Genomic DNA, 14706 nt, shown 5'->3' with positions numbered 1-14706 from the left:
TTTGTAAAAGCCCCTCAAGAGATGCTCCTGTTCCATTTGGGACAGATTCACCAGGCTAGGGGTGTGCTAAACTATATGCTTCTTGCCTCGCTTCTTCCTCCTAACCCTCTATCTGACCCTTGTGGTGCCATTTCAATACACCAGCAAACATCTGTCTACTCGTAGTCAAGTCTGCAATGCCCTCTTCTTGCCCAGGGACAATCCCAAAGAGCTCCTCTGTGCCATTGGCTGTGCGTGTGTGCAGAGACGGCCTAGTGAAACCTTTCCATTTTCCCTTCGCGTTTCACAGGCTGCCTGAGACCTCTAGCCTCTTCCAATGGCTACGTGAACATCTCGGAGTTCCAGACCTCCTTCCCCGTGGGAACTGTGATCGCCTATCGCTGCTTCCCCGGATTTAAACTCGAGGGTTCTGAGTATCTCGAATGCTTACACAACCTTATCTGGTCGTCCAGCCCACCCCGGTGCCTTGCTCTGGAAGGTAACACATATAAGTCTTTTGGAAGCGGATGTTTAGTTGGGAGGCGTCTCATTGTGGCCAGTAGTGACTTTTGCTTGCCTAGATCCAGATCATCCACCTGCCATGGATGCTATACTCACATCAGACTTGCCCCACCCTCCTCCTGCCCACTCGCCCACCACATTCTTAGATTTAAGGGGAAGAAGGCAAATAGAAGAAGTTGAAATAATCAGATGTCAGGCTGCAAAATATTGCAAAGTTAAATGAAACGCCTTCAAAAATTAATTTTCTCTGCACCAAATGATAACAGATGGCACAGTGGCACCATCCGTCTCTGTCTCACCCGCCGTTTATTGTTGTGGCAATGTTTCTCTCATTTTCCCATGCATTGATAGCTGAGCCATAAATGTTTGGCTGTAAGACACTCTTGGAAGTCTGAAAGCAAGAGCCATATCTTCCCTGCTTTTATGACCTCTGTGTGGTTAATAGGGTGTTGTTGCTAAAGACCACTAATCAGAGGTCTGTGTTGAGGGTGTGGGGAGGCAGGACTCCCACGTCCAGAATCCACCAGTGTCCCAGGGTTCGTAACACCCTCTGCCATTGGAGTCTGACATCCAGCTTCAGCCCTGGTTTGTCTCAGGGCTCCAAGTCTCACCCGATGTGTTTCCTAACGTCTGAGTAGATGTGTGGGAGAGGAGTCTCTGAGAGAAAACGGCAGGGGAGAAAACTCCCATTCCAGAGCCCCCTCCAAACCTGCCCCAAACCTAACTCCCCCCAAACAATAGCAGGTCGAAGCACACCGGTGCCCCCAAGTTTACAGCCACAAAGCTGCCTGTTTCCCTGCTGTAGCCCTCAGGAGGAGTGGGGTTGGGAGATGCTGTCAGGAGACGAGGTTGGCAGGAAGTTCTTGGAGCAGTGAGAGAAGGCTTTTATTTCTGAAGGGAAGACAGACATGGAGAGGGGCCGGCCAGAGCCAAGGAGCCTCCCTAGAGAAGAGTTGAGGAAGAGGTGGGAGGGAGGGATGGACACTCCATGCCATTTGTTTGCAAAGTCCCTACACATCTCTATCTCCCACATAGCCCAGACAGAGCCCAGGGTAGAGGTGTTAACACTGAGATGCCCTGGTACATTTGAATTGCTTACAACAGAGAAGTTTTCAATAGGAGCATTCAGTAGGAACTGAGAATGTATACATGTGTGTATGTATTTGTGTGTGTGTGTTCTGAAATTCAAATAGAACTGGCTGTTTTGTACCTCAGTTTGCTAAAGCTGGGCAGCCTAGTGTCCAGAGACAAGATCACCCTTGTTTCCAGTACCATCTCCTCCCCCATTGTCCACGTACTGCCAGTGGGCCATGGTGTGTGTGGGCTGTCACGAAAGGGCCCACCTTCATAGTTCCTGGAGGATTTTCCCTGTTCACATAACCAGAAATCAAAGGCAGTTTGAAGATATCATTGTTATGATTTTATCAATTTGAAATGCCTGTTTTAGGATCTTTTCAAATTTGCCTTAACTGCATTTCAAGTAGTCAGAGTCAGAAAGCTTCATCTGGGGACTTGAAGAGCAGCTTTTTATGGAGCCTAGAGAATATGATATGGATAGACATAAAACAAAATCTGACTTCAAGAGGCAATGATCTAAGGTTATAAACAGGGAGCTGTGAGCAGCTTATGCTGGAAATGGGCCCCACTGCTAAACACATGGACTGTTTCTGTTACCAGCCTCAGCTCTGGCCAAGGAGGGATCTGGAAACCCTGCCAATCGATGGCTGCCTGTGCCAAGAAGGCCACTCAGCACACTCCCTTCCCCTGAACCTCCCACCACTTAAATAACTTTTGCATCTTTGTTTTTAATGCCCATCTCTTTAAAGTAGCCAAGGAAATAGTTCACGAGCCCTTTCAAAGCAACAAAGGCCAAAAGTATGAAGGCTACGAGTCTAAACCCACAGCCAGAGTAAGCCAAAGGGTTACTTGATACTCAGGACCACGCAGAAACTCAGGCAAGCAGTGATCTGACACAGTAGTGCACACCTGTAATCCCAGCTACTCAGCATGCAGAGGCAGGAGGATTGGTTGGGACTGAGCAACAAAACAAAATCCTGTCTATTAAAAAAAAATAGAAAAGAAAGGAAGGAAAAATGAGAGCACTGAGTTAAAATAGAATACAAAGATTTATGAGAACGTCATGCAGGGAGTGACATTTTTTCATTCTTCCTTTCATGTTAAAACATTGGCGCATTGTTTATATACCGTTGCTGAGGAAACAGCATAGTTCAGCATTCCCTGGTAATCCACCCCTTCACATGTCACCCACCTTCCCCTTCTTCCTGTCTTAGGAAGCACACATTTCATATAATTCGATTTTTCTTTTATGGCATAGTAAAAGCTACCTAACTATATGCTCTGTGCCGTGTGCTCTTTGAGGTTTTTAAATCGTTCGTGTCCTGACCCCAGCAGCGAGTGGATGTGGACAGCAGTGCTGTAGAAAGCTTTCTCCCACCTCTTTACCTCTTACTTATCCCCACTTCCCACCGTAAGTGGACCTGTCACTCATGCACGTCACTTCAGCTGTCCCCAAACTCAGCCTGACCAGTTGCTTGCTCAGTACTCAGAGGACCAGGGTTCAATCCCCAATACCACATAGAGCAGGTATGTTGGCACTCACCTGGATCCCAGCACTCAGAAGGTGAAACAAGAGATTCAGGAGTTCAAGGTCATCCTTAGCTATACTGTGAGTCAAGGCCAACCTTGGCTACATAAAACTACATCTCAAAAATAATAAAATGGGACTGGAGAGTTGGCTCCGTGGTTAAGGTCACACACTACTCTTAAAGAGGACCTGAGTTTGGTTCCCACACTTATGTTGAGTGGTTCACAACCACCTGTGACTCCAGCTCCAGGGGAATCCTTTGCCTCTGGCCTCCACCTATCTGCTCTCATGTGCGTGTGGACGGGAGTGCGCACACACACATGATTTAAAATGATAAAAATCTGAAAAGAGCAGAATAGAATTGAAAGTGATAGTGATCATACTTCATGGAACTAGAAGGCGTTGGTGTGAGAGCAAACTTAATTTTTTATTTTTTTGAGACAGGATTTCTCTGTGTAACGGCCAGATTTAATATGTTTAAGGAAGTGCCTGGCACCTGGTGTTAGTCAAGGGTCTACCGTAACTCTTAGATTTAGGTATGAAGTCACCATAAGTAAATTATGATGGTGAATGAAATGTCCAGGCTTTAAGGCTCGTGCGTGGTGACCCTGTGTGGTTGTTCAGGCGCCCTCTGGCTGCCTGCATTTTCTCAGCTGTGTTTGGACACACCCTCCCGTCAACAGCAGCCAGTTAACTTGGAGAGCTGACGAGCTGTGTCAGGTTCTCACCACCTTGTCCTTTGGTTCTCCTAACATCTCTTTTCGGCTCTCAGCCCCATCTTGCTGATGAGCAAACTCAGGACTCTAAAAGCTCAGTGACGGTCGAGTACGTGACAGAGCGGGGACTCCAGCCTGGGCCTCTGTCACTGGAAGCCATCGGTCTTGTCTAATTAAGGTGTAGAGATGGCCTTACAGTCTAGCAGAAAGACGGTCTGATACTTCCATAGTCACGTTTGAAGTAAAAAAAAAAAAAAAATTAAACTAATTGCTGCATGGGAAGGAATTTGTCTTTCTAGTCCTTTGTCCCCCTAGAGACGTGCTAGAGGGACATCTATGGGGCTCTTGGCGTTTGCTGCCGCCTCCCAGCAGTACCGCTATCCTTGACTACAGTGGAGCCATGTTTTGGCAAGGGAACCAGGCAGAGATTGTTGGTCCCTTTCAGACTGAGGCCATGACCCCTTGTGCAGGACTTGTGTAGACTCTCGTGTATGACTCCGTCTACCACACAGCACCGCTCCTCCCTAGTGGGGTGAAGAGCCAACATGTGAGTGACCCCCTCATCAAGGTCAGGCTCCATGAGGAGCTGATCATGAAGAGGGGGAGGTCCTGGCAGTGGCCTCAGAGTTCCGAGGCCAGTCTGAAGACTGTGCATTTGAAGCCCAGCACTGTTACCCTTGTCTGGCTGTCAGTGGACACACTCTGGAAGACCCATGTGTCCCCGTGTTCATATCATGTGGTTTAGCCTCTGAGAACACAAAGCCGTAAGCCCCTGCTGTAGCAGGTGGATGTGTTGATCCATTTGGGCGAGGAAGGCACTCACTCCATGGGCCCTTCTGCGTTGGCGTCTTTTGTAGGTCTGTGTGTTTGTCCTCATGTGGCTGCATCTTACTTCTTTCTCTTCTCAGGCCCCTTGATTTCCATGGCTGTCGCCCTTGTCTGTCCCTTCCCATACACATGTACACGCCCAATCCAAATCTTATTTTTTACAGAATATCTTTGTTAGTGAGCATGAGCCGTCTCCTGCTTCCGAGTGCTGGGAACTTCATTACCTCTTTACTGAACACTCAGAGGTCCAGAGCGGCACTGACCCAGGCACCGGGGAACTGCAAGGGAAGGAAAGGACGTAATTCAGTCATTTGTAGAGTTGACAGTCTGACGGGGAGAACAAGGCAGACCTCAGCACCTAGAGATCGGCCTCATTGCCGTACATCCACACGCAGCTACTTTACCAAAGGGCACGTCGGAGCTTCTGCTCTGGGGAGGGGTAGGAGGGTGATGGGTAGTGAGAGATCTCACAGTTGCAAAGTGAAATTTCTGCCCAGAGACGCCTGGCTCTCTACTTTGCCAGAGTCTGAGCAGCAGCGGTGTGGTCTCTGTCTGCATTTGAGCTTCAGGAAGTGTGAGCCTCTCCTGTGTGGAAGGATTGCCTTCTGAAGCTCCATAGGGCTCACCAGGCTGTGTGGATGCCTTAGCGTGTAGAAAGTGCTGGCCCAAGGGCTTGAAGGGTGAGAGTGTGGGAGGAGAGTGGGGGGCATCAGACAAGCAAGTGATCTATCCAAGTTGAGGGGAGCCGGTGGGCACACAGCTGAGGAAAAGAAGATAAAAACTGCCTAGAATCCCTAAAACATTGGGACTGTGTGGGATGCCAGCTGTGTGTGGTTTCAGAAAAGTGCTCTTCTTCTGGAGGATGAACCCTCAGAAAGTGTTTAGCGCCTGGAACATTCCCTTATATCCAGGCTTTTATGTGGCCTAGAAGTAGTGCATGCACTGTGCATATCCAGGCGCAGAAATCCCTGGCAACAGTTTCCCCGAATGGTGGATTGGGGCTAGCAGATCATGTGACCGTGCATATTCCAGGCAAGTGACAAGGTCAAGAGACCAGACGACTGAAATATGAACTTGGAATTCAGAATCTGTGACCTATGGTTCCTACATACTTGAAGATCTCCGTTCTCGGTCACTCCACCCCCGCCTCTTCTCCTGAGGGGAAGGACAGGTTTGTTTGGGGCTTACACTTTGAGGGACATGGTGCACGGTGATGGGAAGGCACAGTGGCAGAAGAGCGAGGTGGTTAGTCACATCGAGTCCACATTCATGAAGCAGAGGAGAGGCAGGAAGTGAGGCTGGGCTATGAAGTCACAAGACCCACATCCAGGAGCCCACTTGCTACAGGAAGATTCTACCTCCTAAGGTTCCCCAACTTTCCAGCCTTCCGGTTGGACACCAGGTATTCAGACACATAAGCCGATACAGGACATTTTACATTCAAACCACAGTGTTCTGCTGCTGGTTCCTCTAAGTTCACGCCTCTCTCCTAGTACAAAAGGCCTCAGTCCAGCCTCTGAAGTCCCCATACAGTCTTCAATTGTCCTAACACTCTTCAAGTGTCCACAGTCTCTTTTGAGACTCAAGGCATTCTCTCAACTGTGAGTCCATTTTAAGAGGATATTACAGTCCATCACGGAAGGAAAGGCACGATGGCGTGACGTGGGGGCTGGTCATGTCACACTGCAGTCAGTCCCTAACGCTGAGTTAGAGGACCGAGACCTCCTGTTGGAAGTCCTTCTTTCAGTAGATCTCTAGAAATAAAGTGTGGGGCCGTGATTCCCTCTAAAAAAGACCTCACATTCTGCGGAGATTAGGCTTTGAAAGTAAGACACTCAAACCAGTGCTGTTTGCTATTTTAATTAAATACCGATGAGATTCATGTACTCATCCAGCAAACGTTTTTATGCTTAGCTGCTGTGGAGTCTGCAAGACCCGGAGACAAGTTAGTTACTTAACATCTCTGCTGCTCTGGGGTTCCTGGAGCTCTTGCTACTCCTGGTGAGACCCACTCCACCTGCAGGTGGAGGTGAGCTCAGAATACCCACCCTGTCTGTCAGCTGTCGAAGGTGCCCGCTGCCTGCTCTGAGGCCAGGCAGAAGGGCTTCCAAAGTGAGGCCTTCCTGGTTCTCCGAGAGTTGAGAGCGTTGTGCTGGTGGGCCACTTGCTGCTGGATGGGTCATCTCCAGAGAGGCTGGTGTGTTTGTCCATTTGGTCTTCCCCAAGAGGGGCAGAGTGCTCTAGAGCAGTGGTTCTAACCTTCCTAAACTGTTTGGCCTAATGGCTCAGGCTTCTTGCTATCTAGTTCTTGTGTCTTAAATTAACCCATTTCTATTCATCTATAAGTTGACACGTGGCTCATGGCTTACCGGTACTTTACATCTTGCTTCTCATGGCTGCGGTGGTGGTGGTGGTGGTGGTGGTGGTGGTGGTGGTGGTGGTGGCAACAGCGGCGGCAGCTGGCCGTGTCTCCTGACTCAGCCTTCCACTTCCCAGCATTCTCCTCCCTGCTTATCCTGCTTATGCTATACTTCCTGCCTGGGTACTGGCCAATCAGCATTTTATTTACCAATCAATCAGAGCAACACATTCACAATGTACAGAACATCCCACAGCAGAGGGGCAGAGTGCTCTAGCACAGTGGTTCTCCACCTTCCTAAGGCTGTGACCCTTTAATACAGTTCCCCATGTTGTGGTGACCTCCCCACCATAAAGTTATTTTCATTGCTGCTTCATAGATAGCTTTACTACTGTTATGAATCATAATGTAAACATCATGTTTTCTGGGGGTCCCTGGGGATCACAGCCCACAGATTGAGAACTGCCACTCTAGATGCTTTGTCTGTGATGTGAGCAGTAATGTCCCGGGTAGTCAAGGCCATCTTGGCCTCATGCCTGGCATTTGTGCCAGGAGCAAAGCTGACTAGTCCTCTGAATCATGAGCCCAGAGTGATCCCCCATGCCTATTCATGGCCCAGCTCACTAGGAGACAAGGAGGTGTAATCCGTGATGATGCAGTCACAGAGCAAGCTGCAGTGTGGTCTCCTCAGAACCAACCGGTGCCCAGGGGCCTTTAGGTCGGCATTCTTTCATAAGAAAACAAGAAACCCCAGAACCTGTTTGGCCAAATGTGAAATAACTTGAAAGGTTCCAATTTGAGATCAAAGCTCAAAGCCAACTTGGATGTGGAGGTCTCATTTTGTAGCATCCTTTGTTCCTAAGTCAAAACACATTCAGGTACCAGAGGCAACCAGCCTGAGAGATGCCTGTCGTGATTTCTCCCTCCGGGGGTTCACCTGCACCAGGAACCATCTAGGGACTTCAAAGCAGAGGCGGCAGGAATCTGAGCACCTTCGGATAAGAGGCCTCTCTTTGCCTGCAGCAGAGAGCTCCTGGGAGACAGGCTGCCCAGCCTCACACACACAGCGCCCCACTCTCACCCTTGGGGTGGGGGTAGGTGGAAAACTGAGAGCACTGGAAATCCAGCCTCTTTCCAAGAAGGTGGCTGTCAATCATGGCCCATGATGAAATCCACTGTTACCAGCCCACTTATTCAAGCCAGTCCTCTGGCTCATGGGTGTCAATGTCTTGCCGCCTCTCACCAGGCAAGCAAGGGAGATTCGGATCTCTCTTTCCTTCCTGGGGTCCAAATAGGAAAGGCTTGGATTAGATGCGCAGCTTAGTTCTCTATAGAGTATCCCACCTAGGACTTTGAGAACAAAGGAAATGGCAGAAGAGTCACCTCAGGGACATCATGGATCTGACAGTGTGCCCCGGGACCCCGGGGGGGACGGGCAGGGGAGCCAAGTATTGAACCCAGGGCCTTGGGCATGCCAGGCACGTGCCCTACTACAGAGCTACATCCACAGCACCTGGATTTTAAAGACGGTCTCTCCAGACTGCCCTTAAACTTGCTGTCCTCTTACTTCAACCCCTGGAGCATTGAGATTACAGGTCTGTGTGGCCATCACTAGCTTCCTGATGCTCGCTTTGAATTAGGGATCACAGGAGACGAAGCCGTGGACATCATCACTACACCTCTCTCCCACCCTACCCGTCCACGCTCGAACACCTCCTCCCTGGAGCTGAATGGGAACATTGGAACTGGCTTGGCCGTCGCCTTGAAGTCTGGAAGTGTTGTGCCCATTGAGGTCCACACACACAGCCCTGGGCTCTGACACTACCAAGGTGCTAGCCCTGGGGGAGGGCCTTTGGCTTCTCCATCACCTCCCCCTTCTGTGCTGGCATTCTTGGACCGGAGGAAACAGTACCCGGAACGTCACTGTCCTTTGAGAGGCTCCTTGCTAGAAGCTCGTTCCTCTCCTTCTTTCCAGCCCTGGCCCCAGGCATATTCTCACACCCCAGACTGCCGTGGATCTCTCATCAGTTTGAGGTACTTCCTCCCACCCACACAGTGGTGCCTTTATTCCATGCTCGCATCCCGGTCACAGTCAGAGCAGGTGTGGTACCAGCTGCAGAGGGCTCCCCGTCCCTTCCCCAAGCCCCCCGGATTAGATCTCGGCGGAATTCACTGTGAACTACTCTGTCTGGACCTGAAGTAGGACAGGAAGGAAGGCATAAGAAAAAACCACGTTCCAGAACACGTCTCCCGAAGCCCTTCTGACACCACATCTGGAGCCCTCTAGTGCCCCGAGGCCCCTTCCTGACTGTTCTTTACCAGGGCTCCCTCTACCCAGGGAGGGTGCCTCACTTGGGCTGCCTCTGAGAGGTATGTGTGTGTGTCGGGGGGGGGGGGGTCGTCTTTGATTTGGGACATGTGTGTTCCCTTGGGGGAGGCCAAACAGTTCGGTCATACAGTCAGTCAGCCTTGCTCCACTGGGAGCAGCTTATCCATCCTGTCTGCTTGCAGAGCGTCATCTGAGAAACAGGCACACCTTTGTCACCTTTCTTCAGTCTTGAGGCAGTTCCAAGTACCAAGTCTTTTTTACAGAAAGCAAACAGGCTGGGTGACTCCCCTTGGGCCTTGGGTGTCGCCTACAAGGAAGAATCAGCCCTGCCCCAAGATGGCGCTCTTTCCCTGAACTTCCCGTTGTCTTTTTCGAGGGACTGGTCCCAGCCATGAGTGAGTGACCTGTTCTGCCACACAGGCATCTTCCTTATCCATCACTGTTCACTGTAGTGTGGAGTTTTAGTATGCAAGTCTTTGCAGGTGTTGTTTGTATGTGGCGGGGGACGGTAATGGCGTATGATTGTCCCCAAGATGCCCTGCGTACCTGCATACAGTGGTGGGCACTGTGGGAGTTCCTTTCCTTTCTTTCCTCCCCCTCTCCTCCCCAGATAAAGCTCCAGTACCAACCAGAGTTGCAGTGAATGCTTGGGGCTCAGCTTATTAGGATTCAAGTCTTGCCCCTCCTCAGCTGTAGCGATAATAGCAGTGACCAAGTGGCCACCCAGCCCCTCCCCCTCAGCTTCCCACCCTCTGAGTCGGCCAGCTGGCCGGGGCACAGTCTCCATTAGCCTCTCCTGGCCCCTGAGGCTCCCCGCAGACTCACCCGCCGTCCCGGCAACAGCTGGATGCAATACAAAATTGAATCAGCAGAAAGTGAAGAGAAGAGCAGTGGACGCCTTTGCCCTCTCCTCGTTCCCGACACAGCGGTGAGGCATCCGCTTCCACAGAGGGAAGTGGAAGGACCCTCGGCTTTATCCGCTCACCCCAAGCTATCCCCTTCTCCACCACTTCACACTTGACAGAGGGGTCGGGTGGCTTGGGATTACCATTACCGACCTCTAGGCTCTGAGACCCAGAGAGGCACTTGACAAAAAGAGCGCCCCCTGCAGCTTTGTCCCGGGCTGTCCCTCTTCCAGCTGGCTCTATTTGATGGTTTTTTTGTTTTGTTTTGTTTTTTTGTTTGGTTGGTTTTTTGTTTTTTTGTTTTTTTTTTTTTTTTTTTGTTTTTTGTTTTTTAACATAGTGTGTTCCTACTCAGGATTTTTTGAAAGAAGAGTTTTGGTTGGGTTTCCTTACGTTTTGGTTTATTTGTTTGTTTGTTTTGCCTTTTCTGTAACCCTGGTTGGTCTAGAAGTTGGTGTGTACCTGACACTGGCCCCAAACTTGCAGCAATCCTCCTGCTTCTGCCTCTGGTGTGCTGAGATTACAACTTCGTGCCACCACACTTAGCCATAAAACCCTGGAAAATGTGCCCTGAGTTCTTGAGAGTGGAGGAATGATTTGCTGGGATCATAAAAATCCTGGGACCTCTTCTCAGACTCCCAGCCTTCGGCTGTCCGAGCGATGGTTGATTTATAACCTCAGTCGGGAGCCTGGCTCACACCAGTCAAGGCCGGATGGGGTTTGGGGGAATCTTATTCTCAAAACCAAAAGAATTTTCATTTGCTTTGAAGACAAGTGTGCCTTTCCCGGGCCTGGGAGAGAGGAAATCGTGGGTTTGCTCCATGTCAGGGATCGGCTCCTGAAGTCCTGTCTGAAACACTCGGAGGTCACTGAGCGCAGATACAGTGCTCCGGTCTGGACACGTGTGCTAGTGATGTTCATCCCCTTTGTCACTTTGTGCCCCCACAGTGACATGGCTGTCGCTGGCACCGTCTGCCTGACAGCCCCCTTGCCAGTGACCCTCAAGAGGTATTGTATTAGCAGGAAATGCAAACTAGCAGGCAATCCTGTTAATTTATTGTTCATAAGCAACAGTAAATTATCCTAATGCTTTTTCCATGGACTGCTCTACACGACAGCAGAGTGATTACGAGCAGATAGCTGCTTGCACGCCACACCAGCATTCTGCACAATTGCTGCACCCAATATTTTCTTTCTTCTGTGATGAGTTATTACCAGTGATGTCTTCCACTCTCCTCAGTCAGACGCTTGTACTTCAGAGAAACTCTGCCCTGACATTGAGAACAATCTCCTCCTCCCCCACCCTCTCCTCCTCCCTTCCCACCCTCTCCTCCTCCCTTCCCACCCTCTCCTCCTCCTCCCTCACCCTCTCCTCCTCCCTTCCCACCCTCTCCTCCTCCCCACCCTCTCCTCCTCCCCCACCCTCTCCTCCTCCTCCCTTCCCACCCTCTCCCACCCTCTCCTCCTCCCCTTCTCTTTTTCTGCCTATGTTGAATTAGAAACACCGATCTTTTTCTTTTAAACACACACATTTTGGGGCTGGAGAGATAGCTCAGTGGTTGACTGCCCTCCAAAGGGCCTGGGTTCCATTCCCAGTGGCTCATAACCCTCTCAACTCCATTTCCAGGAGATCTGATGCCCTCTTCTGGCCTCCTCAGGCACTGCATGTTCATGGTGCACAGACATACATGCAGGTAAAATGCCTATGTACATTGAAACATACACATGCACACACACACACACACACACACACACACACACACACACACAAATGTGCGCACAGAACAAAGAAGACTTTGTTCCTGTTTTTCAAGTAGACTCCAGTGACTGTTGGTTTCTCGGCTCATTTCCTAGAACTCAGATGGGCCCAGACTCCCCTCCCCCCTCTTCCCATGGACCCACCATTCACTAGACTTAGACTCTTGGCGGGGCCTGCCTTGTCTCCTTCCTTTCCTTTTGTCTTGTTGGAAATGTGGCCATCAACCTCCATCTCTCCTGGACTTGGACAATGAAATGACTTTCCTTTTAAACTTCATGTAGGGGAGAAATTTCGACTGAGGTCAGAGGAACCGGACAGGTGATTCTTCTTCCATGGAGAGGACTCCAAAGGAAAATCGCCCCCCACCAGACCGGAGTCTGCTCCCCACAGCCCATCTCTCCGCTCCCACCTGGCAGGCCGCTGGTCTGGCGGTGCCTGTCTGGGGCAGATGCAGGAGATGCTCCCTTTACCATGTTCAAGATCCTCACTAAAGTGCATTCTCACCATGGCCCTGCAGTTCTTCCCTGCAGATGAGCAAGCCTTTGTTTTGCAGGGCTTAAATGTCAACTCCCTGGAAGACACAGAGAGAGTCCTCGGCGTGACCGGTACTTTGAGCCCCTCACGAGAGGGGCGACTTCATTATGCTCGGGATATAGATGGCCACTACGAGTGGGAAATTCTCTGTGTTTGTCCTTAAACCCTAGGATCTCTCCAGCCCTGCTCTAGGCAGGATTTATTTCCTCCTCTCCTCCCTAGGACGTTGGATGACTTGTATTTCATAGCAATAAAACCTCTCGCAATCAGGAACAACACAGAAAGTAATAAATCCCCTCCATCACCATCACTCTGGGGCCGTGCCAGCCTGGCAGAGTGCTTTGGGGTCACTCCTGGCTGTTTCCCTTTCCCTCTCTTTCCCAGATCCCACCCCTTCCCCACTGCCCTTCAGAACCGCCGCCGCCGCCGCCGCCGCCATCGCCGTCGCCGCCGCCATCACCGTCGCCTTCCGCTTCTTCCAGAGGCACTAGACGTATGGGTGGGAGACCCCGTACACCTTGCATTTTGAGACAGTGCCTTTCGTCAGCCTAGAGATCACAGAGGCGTCAAGGCTGACTAGGCAGGGCACCCTAAACATCTGCCTGTCTCCAGCCCCCCTCACTTGGTTTGTCTACAGACAGGGCCTGTTACAGTGTGATATGGAATGTTCCCTATAGGCAGGCCCATGGGTTTGAAGCCTTGGTCCCCAACTGGCACCCCTGACTTGGAGGGTTGTTGAACTCTCTGGACATGGGGCCCAGCTGTCAGATGTAGGGCCTAGGGTACAGCTGAGGGGTGGGGGGGGGGGGCGCTGCAGGCTGGGTGTGCTCCCTGCGTAAGCTCTTTGCTTCCTAGCTGCTGAGGCCATGCAGCCAGCTGCCTGCCACTGCCACAGCTGCAGGCCACTCCCATCACCCCTTTGGTGCCTTGGGGGGAGGGGGCCGGATCCCCCAAACCAGTGGTTCTCAACCTCTCCCAGGGGTCACTTAAGACCGCCAGAAAACACAGATATTTACACGACGATTCATAACAGGAGCAAAACTGCACTTATGAAGTAGCAACAAAAGTAATGTTATGGTTGGGGGTCACCACACCATGAGGCACTGTGTTCAAGGGTCCCAGCGTTAGGAAGGTTGAGAACCACTGCATAAACCACTAACCAAAGTAAATTCTTCCTTTCTTTAGCTGTTTCTGTCAGAGCTCACTAGCACAGGGCCTCACTCTGTAACCCAGGCTGATCTTGAACCTCATATCGCCTTGTCTCGGCCACCCAAGTGCTATGGTTACGGGCAGCCCGACCAGCCCAGCTTTTGTTTTCTCCTTCTGTACCGGGAGGTTTGGTTTTGTAGGAAGATCCCCCTGACTCTAAATGGCTCCCAGCTTCCTGCGACACGGAAGAGTTTGGGGAAGACATTGTCTTGCCTGTAGCTCACATTCCTCCTGGAAACAGGGCTAAAGAGAAGTCTAGGCCTTTGGGCACATTCCGGCCACTTTCTTCCTTGACGGGGAAGAGCTCGGTACAGCCTGGGAAGATAGTTCAGTGGGTAGAAAGCTTGCCGTTCGGCATCGTGGGGTATATCTGTCATCCCAGTACTGGGGCGGGAGGTGGGAGGTAGACGGGCCGATCCTGGGGGACTCACTGAAAATGGCAAACCCCAAGCTCAGTGAGAGACCCTATCTTTACAACATGGAGAATGAGGGAGGCATAAGAAGCCCTGCTCTGCAAACTCCTTGTCAGAATTTAGTGAGCTAAATCCTCATTGGCCTACGTAAGTAGGTGGCCCCCCGCATAGTAGGTGCTCACTGAATGTGGCTTTTGCACTGGAATTTTCTCTTATTGTTCTCACTGTGGCTAAAATCATCAGCTGCCTCCTTTTCTTGAGACTCTACTTTGGGGCCGGACACTCCATGCTTGCTCATTTTCAGGGTTGCTTCTTACTCTTATAAAATCCCCTGCAGCGTAAGCATCGCCATCCGGGTTCTTCAGCTGACAGAAGCTCGGAAAGGACGTGAAAATAAAGTGCAGGAAATGAACAGAAAACAGAAAGGAAAATCCCCAAGGTCCATTGGTCACTCAGGATCGGAGCCAAGACCTGAGACCAGGGCCACTCACACACACAGTGCCAATAGCAAAGCCTCTTGGAGTCTCGTTACACGGTGATTTGTTCTG

The 14706-nt window shown here is 50.8% G+C and overlaps 1 protein-coding gene across 2 annotated transcripts in view; it reads left to right on the top strand.

Annotated features, from left to right (window-relative positions):
* Nucleotides 1–14706, top strand: part of Susd4 (sushi domain containing 4) — a 129396-nt gene that overhangs the window by 92727 nt on the left and 21963 nt on the right. For both annotated transcript variants that reach the window (XM_028894571.2, XM_028894569.2), the window contains exon 5: nt 290–478. In XM_028894571.2, coding sequence (XP_028750404.1) covers nt 290–478 — 189 coding nt within the window. The remainder of the gene's footprint in view (nt 1–289; nt 479–14706) is intronic.

Source organism: Peromyscus leucopus, chromosome 15, assembly GCF_004664715.2.
Source record: "Peromyscus leucopus breed LL Stock chromosome 15, UCI_PerLeu_2.1, whole genome shotgun sequence".
Taxonomy (NCBI): domain Eukaryota; kingdom Metazoa; phylum Chordata; class Mammalia; order Rodentia; family Cricetidae; genus Peromyscus; species Peromyscus leucopus.
The sequence above is the reverse complement of the archived record's forward strand: the minus strand, read 5'-3'. Positions and strand labels throughout refer to the sequence as shown.